Raw genomic sequence first — 13,222 nt, forward strand, 5'->3', positions numbered from 1 at the left:
ACTCTTTCTACTTTACAGAGAGGAAATGGGGACAAACCAATGAAATCATCTCTTTGTGACAGTGCACAAAATGATTGGCATAGCTGGAACACAGCCCTACTTTAGTGTGTTCCTGGCCTGTACCTTAATCAGAAAGTCTTCCCGTCCTTTCAGTTTACTTTTCTTTCTGTTTGCCTAATTTGGGATTTAATATGCCAATGTTACACTTTGGGTGTATAGGGAGTCCCATGACTTAGCACTTATTGAAATGGGATCTGCTGAATATTTAGTCTTTTTGTGGAAATTTCTTGTGTAGATAACATTGAATATGTCTACATACCCTGGATTTTTAGAACTATGTCAGTGAGAAAACAGGATTTTATATGGCTTTTTTCCTTCTCTTTCTGTTAGGATTTGACGGGTCTAGAACAAATGCTAATAAATTGCTCTAAAGCTCTTCCTGCCAACATTACTCAGATCCATGTTATTCCTCCGACTCAGGAAGCATATTATGATCCAAATCTGGTAAGAAATATTGCTCTTAAAAATACTTGTTTTCTTTGAGTATGTATTTATTGTGCTTTAAAAACTCGTTTGATTTCTAGAGGGAAAGTATTTATAAAAATTACTACTTGTGTGTATATGAAGTGTTACAAAGTAAAAATTTTACAAGCTACTTCCTAACTTAAACCCCGTTAATTTTCTTTAAAAGCAGAGGAAAAACTGAGCTTTAGAATGTTATTACAATTGGGATTTTAAAAGTCCATCCTTGTTAGGAAAATTTACTGTTATGAACCAAAAAGATAAAGATCAGTAACTCTCTGATTAGAACTCTCTGATAAGTCTTTATCTGAATTATAACCCATATATATAAAAACAAAACAAAGTAAAAAAACCTCACCAAACTACCAGCTGGACATCTGTAGAATTTGAAGACTTTAGACTCACGTGTTTTAATATCCAAAAATGGGCTGACAGGAACCTCATGAAGTTCTCCGAGGAGAGGTGCAAAATCCTGCTCTGGGAAGGAAAAACCCCATGCAGGAGTATTATGCTGGGCACTACCCAGCTGGAACACAGCTTGGCAGAAAAGGGCCTGGGGATCCTGGGGGACACCAACCTGAACATGAGCCAGCAGTGTGCCCTTGCTGCATAGAAGGCTAATGGTAGCCTGGGTTGCATTACACAAAGTGTTGCCAGCAGGTCAAGGAAGATGACCATTCCTTTCCACTCAGCAGTGGTAAGGCCATATCTGGAGTGGTGGGTCTAGTTCCAGGCTCCTCGGTACAAGGGTCACATGGACATACTGGATGGAGTCCAATGAAGGACCATGGTTGAGGGGTTGGAGCATTTCTCTTATGAGAGAAGATAGAGATGGGGCTGTTGAGCCTGAAGAGTAGTCTCAAGGGGGATCTCTTAAATGTATAAAAATATCTGAACAAAGGGCACAAAGGAGACAGAGCCAGGCTCTTCTCAGCGGTGCCTGGTAGCAGAACCAGAGTCACTGAGCATAGACTGAAACACAAGTTTCCCTCTGAACATCAGAACACCCTTTTTTTTAATGTGAGGGTGACCAAGCACTGGTGCAGGTTGCTTGTTTATGGACAGTGTCCCTCCTTGGAGATATTCAGAAGATGCCTGGGCATAGTCCTGAGCAACTGTGACCAAGTAGCCCTGCATGAGCAAGGAAGTTGGACCAGATAAACTCCCAAGATCCCTTCCAAGCTAAACCAATGATTCTGTAAAAAACCGTGATTCTGTAAAAACTGAGGTCTTAGGACTAGATGTTTCTTAATGATTTCAGTTGTAAATTTCTATTTTAATGATTAAATTCTCATCAAAACCTGCTGGAATTTAGATCTGAGCTTTAGATCTGATGCTAATAGCTAAATTGCTTTTACAATGATAATTCCTACATCAACCCATGCATTTGAAAAAAGTGTGGATGTACTTTGCAAAATGGATGATCTCACGTTTTATAGCTTCAAATCAATACATTTTCAAAGGAAAAATATTTGAATATAGAATTACTATAGAGTAATAGAGTATCTATTGCTTTTGGATAAGTCTTTATCTGAATTATAACCCATATATATAAAACCGAAACAAAGTAAAAAAAACCTCACCAAACTACCAGCTGGACATCTGTAGAATTTGAAGACTTTAGACTCACGTGTTTTAATATCCAAAAATATGCAAAGGCATTATGCAAATCATAGTAAATCATAGCAAAGAGATCTGCAAAATGTGTGTAGATAAATGTGTATGAACATTGTCTTTTTTCCTTTTTCCTTCCCTCTGGACATCTGTCCTGCCTTGTATCAGGTTACGTTATGAAGTTTTAAAAATATTTTTCCCTAAGTCTGAATTACAGCAAAATTCTATATCAAGCCATTCTGTCAGCATGATTTGAAGAAATGAAAGTATGGATTTGAGAATCCTGTACAGTATGAGGACCTTTCATCCAGTTCAGCCTTACTTCCCTTTGCCTCTTTATGGCGTTCAATTCATTCTGAAAAATTTTGTGAAGTAGAAAACTCTGAAGAATAGTAGTAATTAAAGGATAGCTGTGATGAATATATTATAAGATGGGTTAAAAATAAGTCTCAGTGATTGGGAACAATGTCAAATTACTTTAATATTTTTGGAAAGTTAGTAAAATATTACTAATCTAAGCAGTAATGCCTAATGTACTGTTATCAGTCAGCTCAAATAGTGACAAAACAGTGTTTGTGTTCAGCATAGAGGCCTAATTTATTTTTACTTCTGTTGTCTGCAGCAGTTATATTTTTAGGAATGAGCCTACTACCATGGAAATATCCCTTAAGAATAGGGATTTTATTTTCCAGAATTGTTTTAACATATGTATCAGCTGTTGTGCAGAGTTTACCTGGCCAGTGTTACTGGTGGCCTTTATCAGAGGAATATCTGTCAAAAGAGTTAGAATTTCTGAATATTTTATTGAGAATGAAATCTAGAAGTTGCAATGTTTTTTGCCAAAAAAAATTCCGTAGTTTTCATATATTACTTGTACGCATAGGAAATTGTGATGTTATGCACCAGTATTGTTTTGTTTTTTCCCTCAACAGTTGATCAAGAAACTAATGCTTTTGATTCCAGGAGAGTAAAGCGTATGCAGGCCTTTCTAACTGTAATACAAGTTTTTTTACAAAGCACATCTTTATAACAGACTCTCTGTTTTTTAGTAACCTATAATCTAAACTGTTTTCTTGCAGCCTCCAGTAACCAAAAACCTAGTGACTAATTGCAAACCTGTGACCGACAGAATTCGTAAGGCATACAAGGACAAAAACAAATACAGGTATGTTGTTGCAGTCCTGTGAAAAGCTATGTTAGGTTTTGTAAAGCCATAAGAAGAGGATAAATGCATACATAACCAAAGATTGTATGTGTATGCTTACAAATCTCAGCTTGATTTATTTTAACAGTGGAACTAAAGAAACATAGATATTAATTTATGTATATTTCACTGTGCAGAATGATGTGGTTTGTTATTTAGTAGACTAAATATTTCCATGTTACTTGTGCTGTCTTGGGCCATATCCTAATTTGTGTTGTACCATAGTAAGCCAGAGTATGTCTAGATGGCTGTATAAACTGACTGTGTGTAATGAGTGAGGACAGTTAAAGTAGCATAAAAAGGAGGAAAGAGCTGGTCCTGTACCTAGAAGTTGTAAATCTACTTCATCCTTTCTTCTACTGAAGCATAAAAAAGAGAACAGAAAAAGCATTTTAGACCTAACTACCATGTTTTCCTCTGAGGAAGAGGACTGATAGGTAGGAAGGAGGTGAATGAGAAAAACTGTTCCATCCCCCTTGGAAAAGGGCAGAACAAGCCACAGTCATGACCATAAGTTTGTTTGAATACTTGTATCTGCAGAGATTTGACTGAGATCAAATCTTTCAGGTTCTCTCAAATCTTTCTTCTCTGAAATGGGAAGTGGAGGGGCAAGTACCAATCTCTTTCTCGTGATCAGTGATGGGACTCAAGGAAATGGCATGAGGCTGAGTCAGAGGAGGTTTAGGTTGAATATCAGGAAAAAGTTCTTCACCCAGAGGGTGATTGGGCATTGGAACACACTTGCCAGGGAAGTGGTCACAGAACCAAGCCTGTCTGATTTCAGGAAGCATTTGGACAGTGCTCTCAGGTACATGGTGTCTCTTGGGGTGTCTGTGCAGGGCCAGGAGTTGGACTCAACCATGATGAGCCCTTTTCAACTCAGCATATTCTGTGACTCTATAAAACCTGCAAACCAGTTGCAGGCCAGTGAGGCTGTTTGCTGGCTGAAGCTTACAGCCTTGGCTCCTGTTCTCACCAGCAGGATTGGGCAGGGCCAGGTGGTCTCCAGTGCACATGGTTGGTGGCTACAAACTCAAAACTGTAGAATGAAAGAAGGTTGCAGATGCTGCTTAGGGCAACTTTGGGGCATTATTATACATTAATTTATGGAACATCCAGTTGTGCTGTAAACTTTGTAATTCATTCCCTTCCCAGAAGAGTTACCGCTAAAATGGAAAAGCTGACCAACAAATGAGGTTGAAAAACATTAGGGTGGGGGCAAGGATTTGCTGTACTTAAACTGATTTATGGTAATATAGTTATATCATTAGGGTATGTGCTAAATGATTGTATTAATTTTTTGAGCTTCATAAATGGAGTAGATTGTCTCCATTGTCAGCAAGGTGTTTTCTTATATCAAGATAAGAAAGGTGAAAAATGTAAGTGTAGTCCCACTAGTAAGACTGTTAACCTGGGGTCAGATGCTCATAGTTTTTAAGCTTTCTGTTAGAATTCAGATCTTCGATTTATAGGTGGTTACTGATAAATCTACAGGAAAGTGATTCTGTGCAAGAGCATTGGCCAAAAAATGTAAACATATTGATAGAAAGCAAATGGCAAATTCTAATGAAGATTGGCCAGTCAGATTAGAAGTGTTACTAATTTATGTTAAATTCAAGATTAATATTTATTGAACCAGACTTCAGGTTGTTTTATTAACGTATCAATATTATTTTAACATTAAGGTTTGAAATCATGGGAGAAGAGGAAATTGCCTTCAAAATGATTCGCACAAATGTTTCTCATGTAGTTGGTCAGCTGGATGACATACGAAAAAATCCCAGGTATCCTGTTTTGTGATTCATTGTGATGAAGTTGTGAGGTGGTTTTAATTTTCTCCTATGGCTGTTTAAACTTTTTATGTGTTAAAAGAATAATTTATTGTCGTATGTTTTTAAACAAAGCTAAGACCAATTTGAACCAAAAGCAATTCTAATTTTTTCTATTTGACTGAAGCTAAGTGACTTCTCTCTCTGTTATGTTAGGGCTTATGTGCTTTGTGTAGGTATTTTATACTAAAACTTGAGTGTGTATTATTTTGTTACAAAATCAATTTTGCATATACATTGTGCTTTCATGCTCTTTTACAACATGGCAAGAAGTATTAATATTATTTCATTTTTAATATTTGATGAGAAACAGGTAAAAGGTGGAAGGTAGTCCTCTGTTTTTCACTCTGCAGGGGTAAAAGGTTTAGGTACTCAAATCTGAGAGTAGAGTTTGTAGTGTTGAATTAGGCTCCTGAAATGACTGTGATAAATGGAAAAAATCTGTGTCCTGGAATACATTGCACAGCAACCACCTTGCAAAGCAAAGGGTGCTGTGTTTGGGACTCCAGTCTGAAACTGCTTCGCAGAAGCCTTTAACTGTAGACCTGAGTCCGTTGCATAAAACTGGGTTTTGAGAAGACGTTGTGAGATAATTTAGTAGCTAACTGTCGTAGAAGTGGGCCAGTGCCTCCACTTTTCTCCTCTCCTTCCTTCTCGTGATTCCACACTTTTATCTTGCATCTTACTTCTGTCTCTAGAAAACCAGAGTTCTCTGCCAGTTTAACGAGTTTGGCCTCAAGAAGGGGTCTGACAAGTGTCAAAAGACAGAGCAAGGAGAAACATAGAACCAGGTACCTTGGGCCAGGGAAAGTGAAACCTATTTTGGTCACAGCAAGTTATTGGGTAATCTCAGGTGCCTTTACCACTGCACCATTATTTGTATTTCTAGATAAAGAGCCGGTTTTCACTTTCCTCTCATACTGTACTACTTTTACCAGGTCATTCATTCAGAAAGGGAAATGCTAGTCTTGAGACATTTTTCAGCTGAAGGTGGTTTGTATCTATTGCTAGGCCTTACAAGAGTGCCTTCTGGCACATAACTCCTGCATTCCAGTTCCCACAGTGACCCATTTCAAAGGAAAAGTAGGCAGTGCTCTAGCTCATCCTTCTGCTTTCTCTTTATTCTCTATTTCTTTGTCTGCTGGCTAGGAGGTTTTTTTTAAAGGTAGGTGTGATTTCAAGCCTTGTCAGGCCCAAAGAGGGCACATAACATGAGTTTCTCACCTTCAGTGTTCAAGTCCATGAGGTGAGGTTGAGTCAATTACTTGGGCTGTATTCCTGCAAAACACAGTGCAGTACTCTAGTCATACCTTGTTAGCAAAGGAGAGCTGGCACAGTTATGTAGGCATGCCATTTCCTTCTCTTTGCTATCTTTTCCTTGCATATAAACCAATAATTACACCCAGTCTCTAAAACCAGATATTTAGTGCCTGTCTTGGAATGAACTAAAAGTATCATTCACTTACTGATCTGCTAAAATGTTTGATTTGCATCCTTAAGGCAAAGTGAGCGTTAATCATCTAGGCATTAGTTCTGGAATATCCAAGGGAATGTCATGTTTGGTTTCTTTTGAATGAATTAAAACAGTCTTTCTGTTAGAAACAGGCTAATATCCTCATCACTTCCATGTACGGTGGTTTGGTTTGCTGTGTGTAGCAACCTCTCAGTCTGTAAACTGCATCTCTTTTAGATGAAGCTAAACAGGGATATATATACTCCTGGAGTGCAGCTACTGCATTCCCAGGGCTAATGAGCTGCCAGTCCAAGGGACAAGGTCAGGGATAGTCCAGAGTGAACTCCCAAATAGCTTATAGTGTAGACATGATTGCCATAACCAGCTGCTTTGCATGGTATTACTTGATAGGGTAGATAGAGCCTGCTCATTTTTGGAGAGGCGTATTTTGTTCTTCTCAGATGTAACAATTCGAATGACTGTTTATCCCCTGCACGTAACTGTCTAGGGCAAGGTTAACAATTATGCCAGATTCAGGACATTACCATTCACTGGTAATTCCCTGTGTGGGCTGCTACACATACTATAGGGTTCTGCTTATATCCAGCCTCATGTAGGAAGTCTGAACTTTGCTCTTTGAAAGAGCATACCATACTATAGAGAATACAGCTGACCAGAACTACTTATTTACAAAGGTTAGCAATGACAAGGCATATGTCACCAGATATGATTTCTGCCTCTGGGGAAAATGTAGGGGTCTTGTATCTCACAATATAAATAAAGCACATAACCTTGCCCATATGTGGGAAGCGGAATTTTTGTAGTTGAGCACCAGGTCAGAGTGGCCAAGGGTACACGGCAGTCTAGCACACTAACCGCTCCTTTAGTTTCAGGTTTTTTGCAGTAACTTAAATAGTTGCATGTTTCATATGTGAGAAATTACTCTCTGCAGGAGGCATTATTGGGAATGTGCTTATTCAGTCACAGTGATTTCCATATAAATTCTATCCAGATTGTTGTCGCTTGTATTTTGGTTGATTATACAAGTCTAACTTTGGATCTATGATTCAAGCCATGTCTTGTCCAATTTATATCATGTTCTCAGTAATCCAAAGCCTGGGGACCAAGCTTTGCGCTCTCTTATACAATCTTCTATAGTTTTTATGTTGACTTTTTCTAAAGAATGCAGCATACACAGTAAAATATTACTAATTGAGTATGTTTACCTCCTACAGTGGAGCTCACTTTGTTGTTTAAGGTACTTTATTCATGATAATTTAAAACTATAAAAATCTTTACACAAATCATAATGCTGTTTACGATGGGCATACTCTGGTGCCCATTAGATGGCAGCATTATATAACTAGAAGAGAAATGTGGCCTGTCACTGGATTCCTCAGAGGTTTTGACTTGCTGTCAACCTTACTCCTCTTAAAATTAAAATCAAATTAATTTAAAATAATGCAACAATAAAAAATAGATCAATTTGGTTTTAAAAGGATACTTTTTTTAAAAAGGACTCTGTATTATTGGTTTGCCAATACCTTTGCCATACTACTAAAGAAATATTCTAACAATTTCATCTTGTTTTCTAGAAAATTTGTTTGCCTAAATGACAACATTGATCACAATCATAAGGATGCTCAAACAGTGAAAGCAGTGCTTAGGGATTTTTATGAATCGATGTTTCCCATACCTTCCCAATTTGAACTGCCAAGAGAATATCGGAATCGTTTCCTTCACATGCATGAACTCCAAGAATGGTACGTTACACAAGTTGTTTTCAAGGTATCGTACTGCAACAGCATATAATTTGGAAGATATTGGTACAAGCCATTTTCCCCCAGTATTTTCATGAAGTGAAAAAGATTTGGATAGACTAAAATTTGAGGTCTGTAGGATTTGGGTTTTTCTGGTGCTTAAACAGTCATTAATGTTTTATCAATTGGCCCTAATCTACTGCAAAGAAAATCTACTGTTGTTTTGTTTAAGTAATTCAGGAATTCTGGATTTCTTTAAATGTTAAAAAATCCCAAACCATCTGGATAGTAATCAGTAAAGATATATGTGTGTCTCACTTGTACATAATATGTGAAACTTTTGTGTGTTTATCTCTTGCCATTTTATAAATAACTTCAGAAATTGGGGTAGTTGACTTGAGAATACAAGCAAAAGATTGACAGATACAGTGACAGAAATGAGACAAGACTAATATAGTAAATCTGTTGCTGATCAGCACATTATGAAAAATAGCCATTAATAAGGAAAGCTAAAATATTAGAGGAACTGTAGAAGGAATCAGGAGGATTGTAGGTGACAAGAACAGGTGGGGATTGTAGTGGCAGAGGGAGCAGGGGGCAAACCCATTTCAGCAGTTAGCTTTAGAAATTTGCGCTGGAGGAACAGACATATTATTGGCTCCCTTTTTGAGAACCTCCATCAAGACTTTTTGTAACTTCAGAAAGACACTTTGAATTGCTTGTAGCCAAAGATGAACCTACCAGGATAGGTTAAAGCATGCTGAAGTGCTGGTGGAAATCGAAATGTTTTCTGAATCATAGGATAGCCCAGGTTGGAAGGGACCTCAAAAGATCATTTGATCCAACATTTCATGGGAAACATTTCACGTGTAGACGTGGCACTTGGGGACATGTTAGTGCTGGACTTGGCAGTGTTCGCATAATGGTTGGACTTGATCTTAGAGGTCTTTTCCAACCTAACTGATTCTAAGATCTTGCACTGTGACCAGTCACGTCTTGGAAACTTCCAGTGGTGCAGATGTCCCTGGGGAGGCTGCATCCAGAATGATTGTTTTCACTGTAAAAAAATTTCCTTATGTCAAAACAAAACCAGGTTGTACGTGTTGCCCCTTGTCCTCGCCATGTGGCTCTTCGTGAAGAGAGCCTCTGTCCTCTTTTTAGTCACCCTTTAAATCCTGGAAAAAAAACTTTTTTTGCATGTTTCGTGGAAAGTCTTTAAAGTTTGAAAATTTGAATTTATAATATATGAAGCTGTTTCTTCTCTTTCCTTCTTTCCTTGTCCAGGAGGGCATATAGAGACAAGCTCAAATTCTGGACCCATTGTGTTCTAGTAACACTTATTGTATTTACAGTCATCTCATTTTTTGCTGAACAGGTAAAGTTAATGTATTATCAAATTTATATAACACTTAACAGATTATGGAATCTTCAGGATAACATCAGATGTATTTTTTTATATAGGTTTTGAAGAGTAGCTAGGATTTTTTCCTTCATAAAAGAAGTAAAGATGTTATATGAATAATGATTAGCTGGCTTCAATTTTTAAGTCATCATGTTGAGAGTCCTTGAAAAGAGAGTCATATGGGGGGAAAGAGTAGTGTTCCCTTCTCAGGTGCCTTGTGACTGTCAAGTTCATCATCAGTGTGCTAAATTCGGAAGCTTAAAATCAGTACTTGTTTTTGAAATTCTTGGTCTATTAACTTACATATTGGTAAAAGTGCAAAGTAAATTAACAGGAAGGGAACTTAAGTAATAGCGATACTGTAGTCCTGAAGAGAATTTTAAGGTATTTAGAGGCCTTTTCAAAATCTCTTCCCTATGTAATTGCAAAGACTCCTGTTGAATTCAAAAGGTTTTTAATCTGACTCGAAGGGAAAAAAAAATGCCACTTCTGCAAGCTTAAAATGGCTTTCTTGAACATGATTAGTCCTGCTGAACTCAGAGGGAGTCAATGGAACAAATCACATGGGTAATTCTTTGCAGGTTGGGGCCTTAAGTAACACTTTCCGTGGTCTGATGAAGAGGGTGTAATTCTTGAAAGGTTGGCTTTTGATTATTATTTTTTTCCCACCTGTGACTTTTGCATGACTCTTTCCCTTGATTTTCAGCCTTTTGTATATATTAGAAAACTCCATCAGTAACTTGGTTTTGGAAGGGGATACTCAACTCAGTGTTACAGTTAGGAATATAAATACTGTTTTAAGATGCCAACTTTGTGTTGATCTTTTAGAAACTGAATGGAGCCCAGTGTTAGTTTAAATACACAAATTTCCTTTAAAATAACCAGAATATAGGCATACTTTCTGCTTATATTCTGATTATTAGGAAGTCCAGTGGAAATGTGCAGACCTAATAGATGAATTTGAGCAAAAAATATTTTTCCAGTGCAATGGAAAAAAAAAAGTACAGTATTGACTAAATTACTGTAGATGGTACAGGTTTTATAGTTTCTAGGGTGAAAACCTGACCAGCTGTGGACCTTTAGCCCAGCAGAGAACTACATATTGCATTTTTTCTCTCCTCAGCTAATTGCACTTAAACGAAAGATTTTTCCAAGGAGAAGGATCCAAAAAGAAGCTGGTCATGAACGAATCAAAGTGTAGAAGAGCTTTATTTTGGAGATCAGTCTACCTCAAGATGTGATTAAGCATTTTAAATCTCTTTCATAAGTGTCTTTTCTTGTTTAACATTTAACTATGTTGATATGAAGAAAAAAATCATGCATCTACAGTTAGAATCTCTGCAGTACTTTCATGATATAAAAGCTGTTGGAGCTGTGACATTGCAAAACAACAAAAAATAATTGCCGGAAACCTGTACATAGGCAGTTTTCAACAGATCTTACTTTATGACTCTTAGTTCCATGGCCATGTTATCCTTTTTTATAAAAAGGGTTACCTAAATAAATGTAACTGCATTTATTGCAGTGGATATTGCCAACGAGATAAAATGTTGGAAAGAAATGTTGTTTGGGATCAGCGTAACAAGTCTTTGATCTTGCATTCCAAAGCATTTTGCAAATTTCTGTCATTGCTGCTTTTTTTAGACCTATGGGGAAATTGAGAATTATGTAACTTGTCATTTAAATTTAGTAGACATTTAGAGATGTTGACATTCTTTAAAGCACAGTGACAATTCATCTCCCTATTTGTAGTATTTAACTGGGATTTGGAAGAAATGTATGTTAATAAAAAAATTACACAGTACTAAAACATGTAATGGTTATTTGAAAGGTATTTTATATCTGGTGTATTCTACTCCAACGAATACAATGATGTTATTTCTTGCCTTGATTACAAAGAGAGGGTTGTAACGCAATGAAAATGATCAAGGAATAATATTTTACAAGCATTGTAAGTATAAAAGCAAAAGTGCCTCTCTATATGAATGGGTAACAGACTTTTAAAGTAGAAAAGTATGGGAGCAGTGTTTCACTACAGAAAACAATATTTGTACTGATATACAAAGCTTTGGTGTTTTTAAATTTAACAGGGTTTGGCCCTGCGTTTTGCTGAGACATCAGAGTAATGTGGTTTTATGTAGGAAAGGGTACTGAATCTTTTCAAGCAGAAACTTTTGGTGGTGTATCATCAGTTAATTGTGTTAACAGTATTCAGAAAAGCATTAATTTTTGTAATCAGATGATGTACAAAATGTATGTGCATATGTATTGTATTTGCCTTGAAATTAACTAAAATGTGATAAAAGTTTTGTCTGTTGTTTTTGTTTTAAAGTAAACAAAAACTTACCCATTTTGATAAATTAGCCAGTAATGTGTATGAAACCTTATATTATTTTTCTCTTAAAAAGCCTCCAACTATAGTAATTTACTATTATTTTGAAGCATGAATCTGTTCTCAAAGTGGAATCAAGCTTTTAAGCACTATAAAAATGCAAGCACTTTTAATTATATTTCATGCTAGCAATATATATTATGCTGAAATGTAGAATATAAATAAATAGTTTAAATCTGCAGTACTTCAGCCTAGCAGAAAATGAGATGTTTCAAGAAATACAAGAAAGCTTTGATAAGTTCTTACGCTTGAAAATATTAGGTAGATTCGAGTTTGACTGAGATTTTTTTTTTTTAAATTATATTTGACGTTCTAATCAAGATAGTTGGAAAATATAGTTGAAATTTTCAAGGCAGTTTTTCTTAATGAAGTTCTGTATAAATAAGCAGATTGCATAGGTAGCTCAGCTGTCACTGCAATTCCTTTTTGTTTAGGCAAATCTTCTTCGTCCCAGCCATATGTCCCACCTTCCCACTGCGTTCCTGGCTGGGGGGACAGAGCAAGACCTGGGATGCTGTGCAGTCCTGCAGCACCCCCAGGACTGCTGTGAGGAGAGTCAACTCCACCCCAGGGAAAACTTAAACTTGGGCAAGGATGTACCAAGTAAAATTTCTCAAGTGGTTGGGGTTAATGAGAACATTGGAAATTGAAATAGCATTGGGGTTCTTCTTTAATTTAGATTTGGGTTTCCTAAGGAAAAAGCAGAATACCTTAACTGGCTGAGGGCAGGAAATGAGAATCTGAAATATAAAACGTGGCAGAAAAATATTGTCTGTTTGCAGTGATTTATGGAAAAATCCTCCTGTGGTACCATACCATAGCTACATACACCAGAATACTTTCTGAAGGCTTTTTGCTATCTGAATGATAAATTAAAGATATTTCGGGCAAAACCAGGTGAAGGTAGGTGAGCCTTAAACGAGTTTAATGCCGAATGAGCACGACGTGCCCGGCCCGGCCGGGCCCCTGCTCCTGAGGGCGCCGAGTGTGTCCCTGCCGCGCTCCGCCCGCTTTCCCGCCTTTTCCACGGGGAGGAGGCGCTGAGG

At 37.2% G+C, this 13,222-nt stretch overlaps 1 protein-coding gene across 4 annotated transcripts in view; it reads left to right on the forward strand.

The window, feature by feature from the left end:
• The window catches only part of GNPTAB (N-acetylglucosamine-1-phosphate transferase alpha and beta subunits), a 44,863-nt gene extending 31,921 nt beyond the window's left edge, over positions 1-12,942 (forward strand). For 3 of the 4 annotated variants that reach the window (XM_017804864.1, XM_017804866.1, XM_017804867.1), the window contains 6 exons: positions 391-504; positions 3,216-3,301; positions 5,026-5,124; positions 8,218-8,385; positions 9,667-9,757; positions 10,908-12,942. In XM_017804864.1, coding sequence (XP_017660353.1) covers positions 391-504; positions 3,216-3,301; positions 5,026-5,124; positions 8,218-8,385; positions 9,667-9,757; positions 10,908-10,985 — 636 coding nt within the window. In that variant the 3' untranslated portion in view covers positions 10,986-12,942. Of the gene's footprint in view, positions 1-390; positions 505-3,215; positions 3,302-5,025; positions 5,125-8,217; positions 8,386-9,666; positions 9,758-10,365; positions 10,424-10,907 lie in introns of all 4 variants that reach the window. The other variant, XM_017804865.1, reaches the window with a different exon arrangement.
• The last annotated feature ends 280 nt before the right edge of the window (positions 12,943-13,222 follow it).

Source organism: Lepidothrix coronata, unplaced genomic scaffold (assembly GCF_001604755.1).
Source record: "Lepidothrix coronata isolate B3197 unplaced genomic scaffold, Lepidothrix_coronata-1.0 Scaffold10, whole genome shotgun sequence".
Taxonomy (NCBI): Eukaryota; Metazoa; Chordata; class Aves; order Passeriformes; family Pipridae; genus Lepidothrix; species Lepidothrix coronata.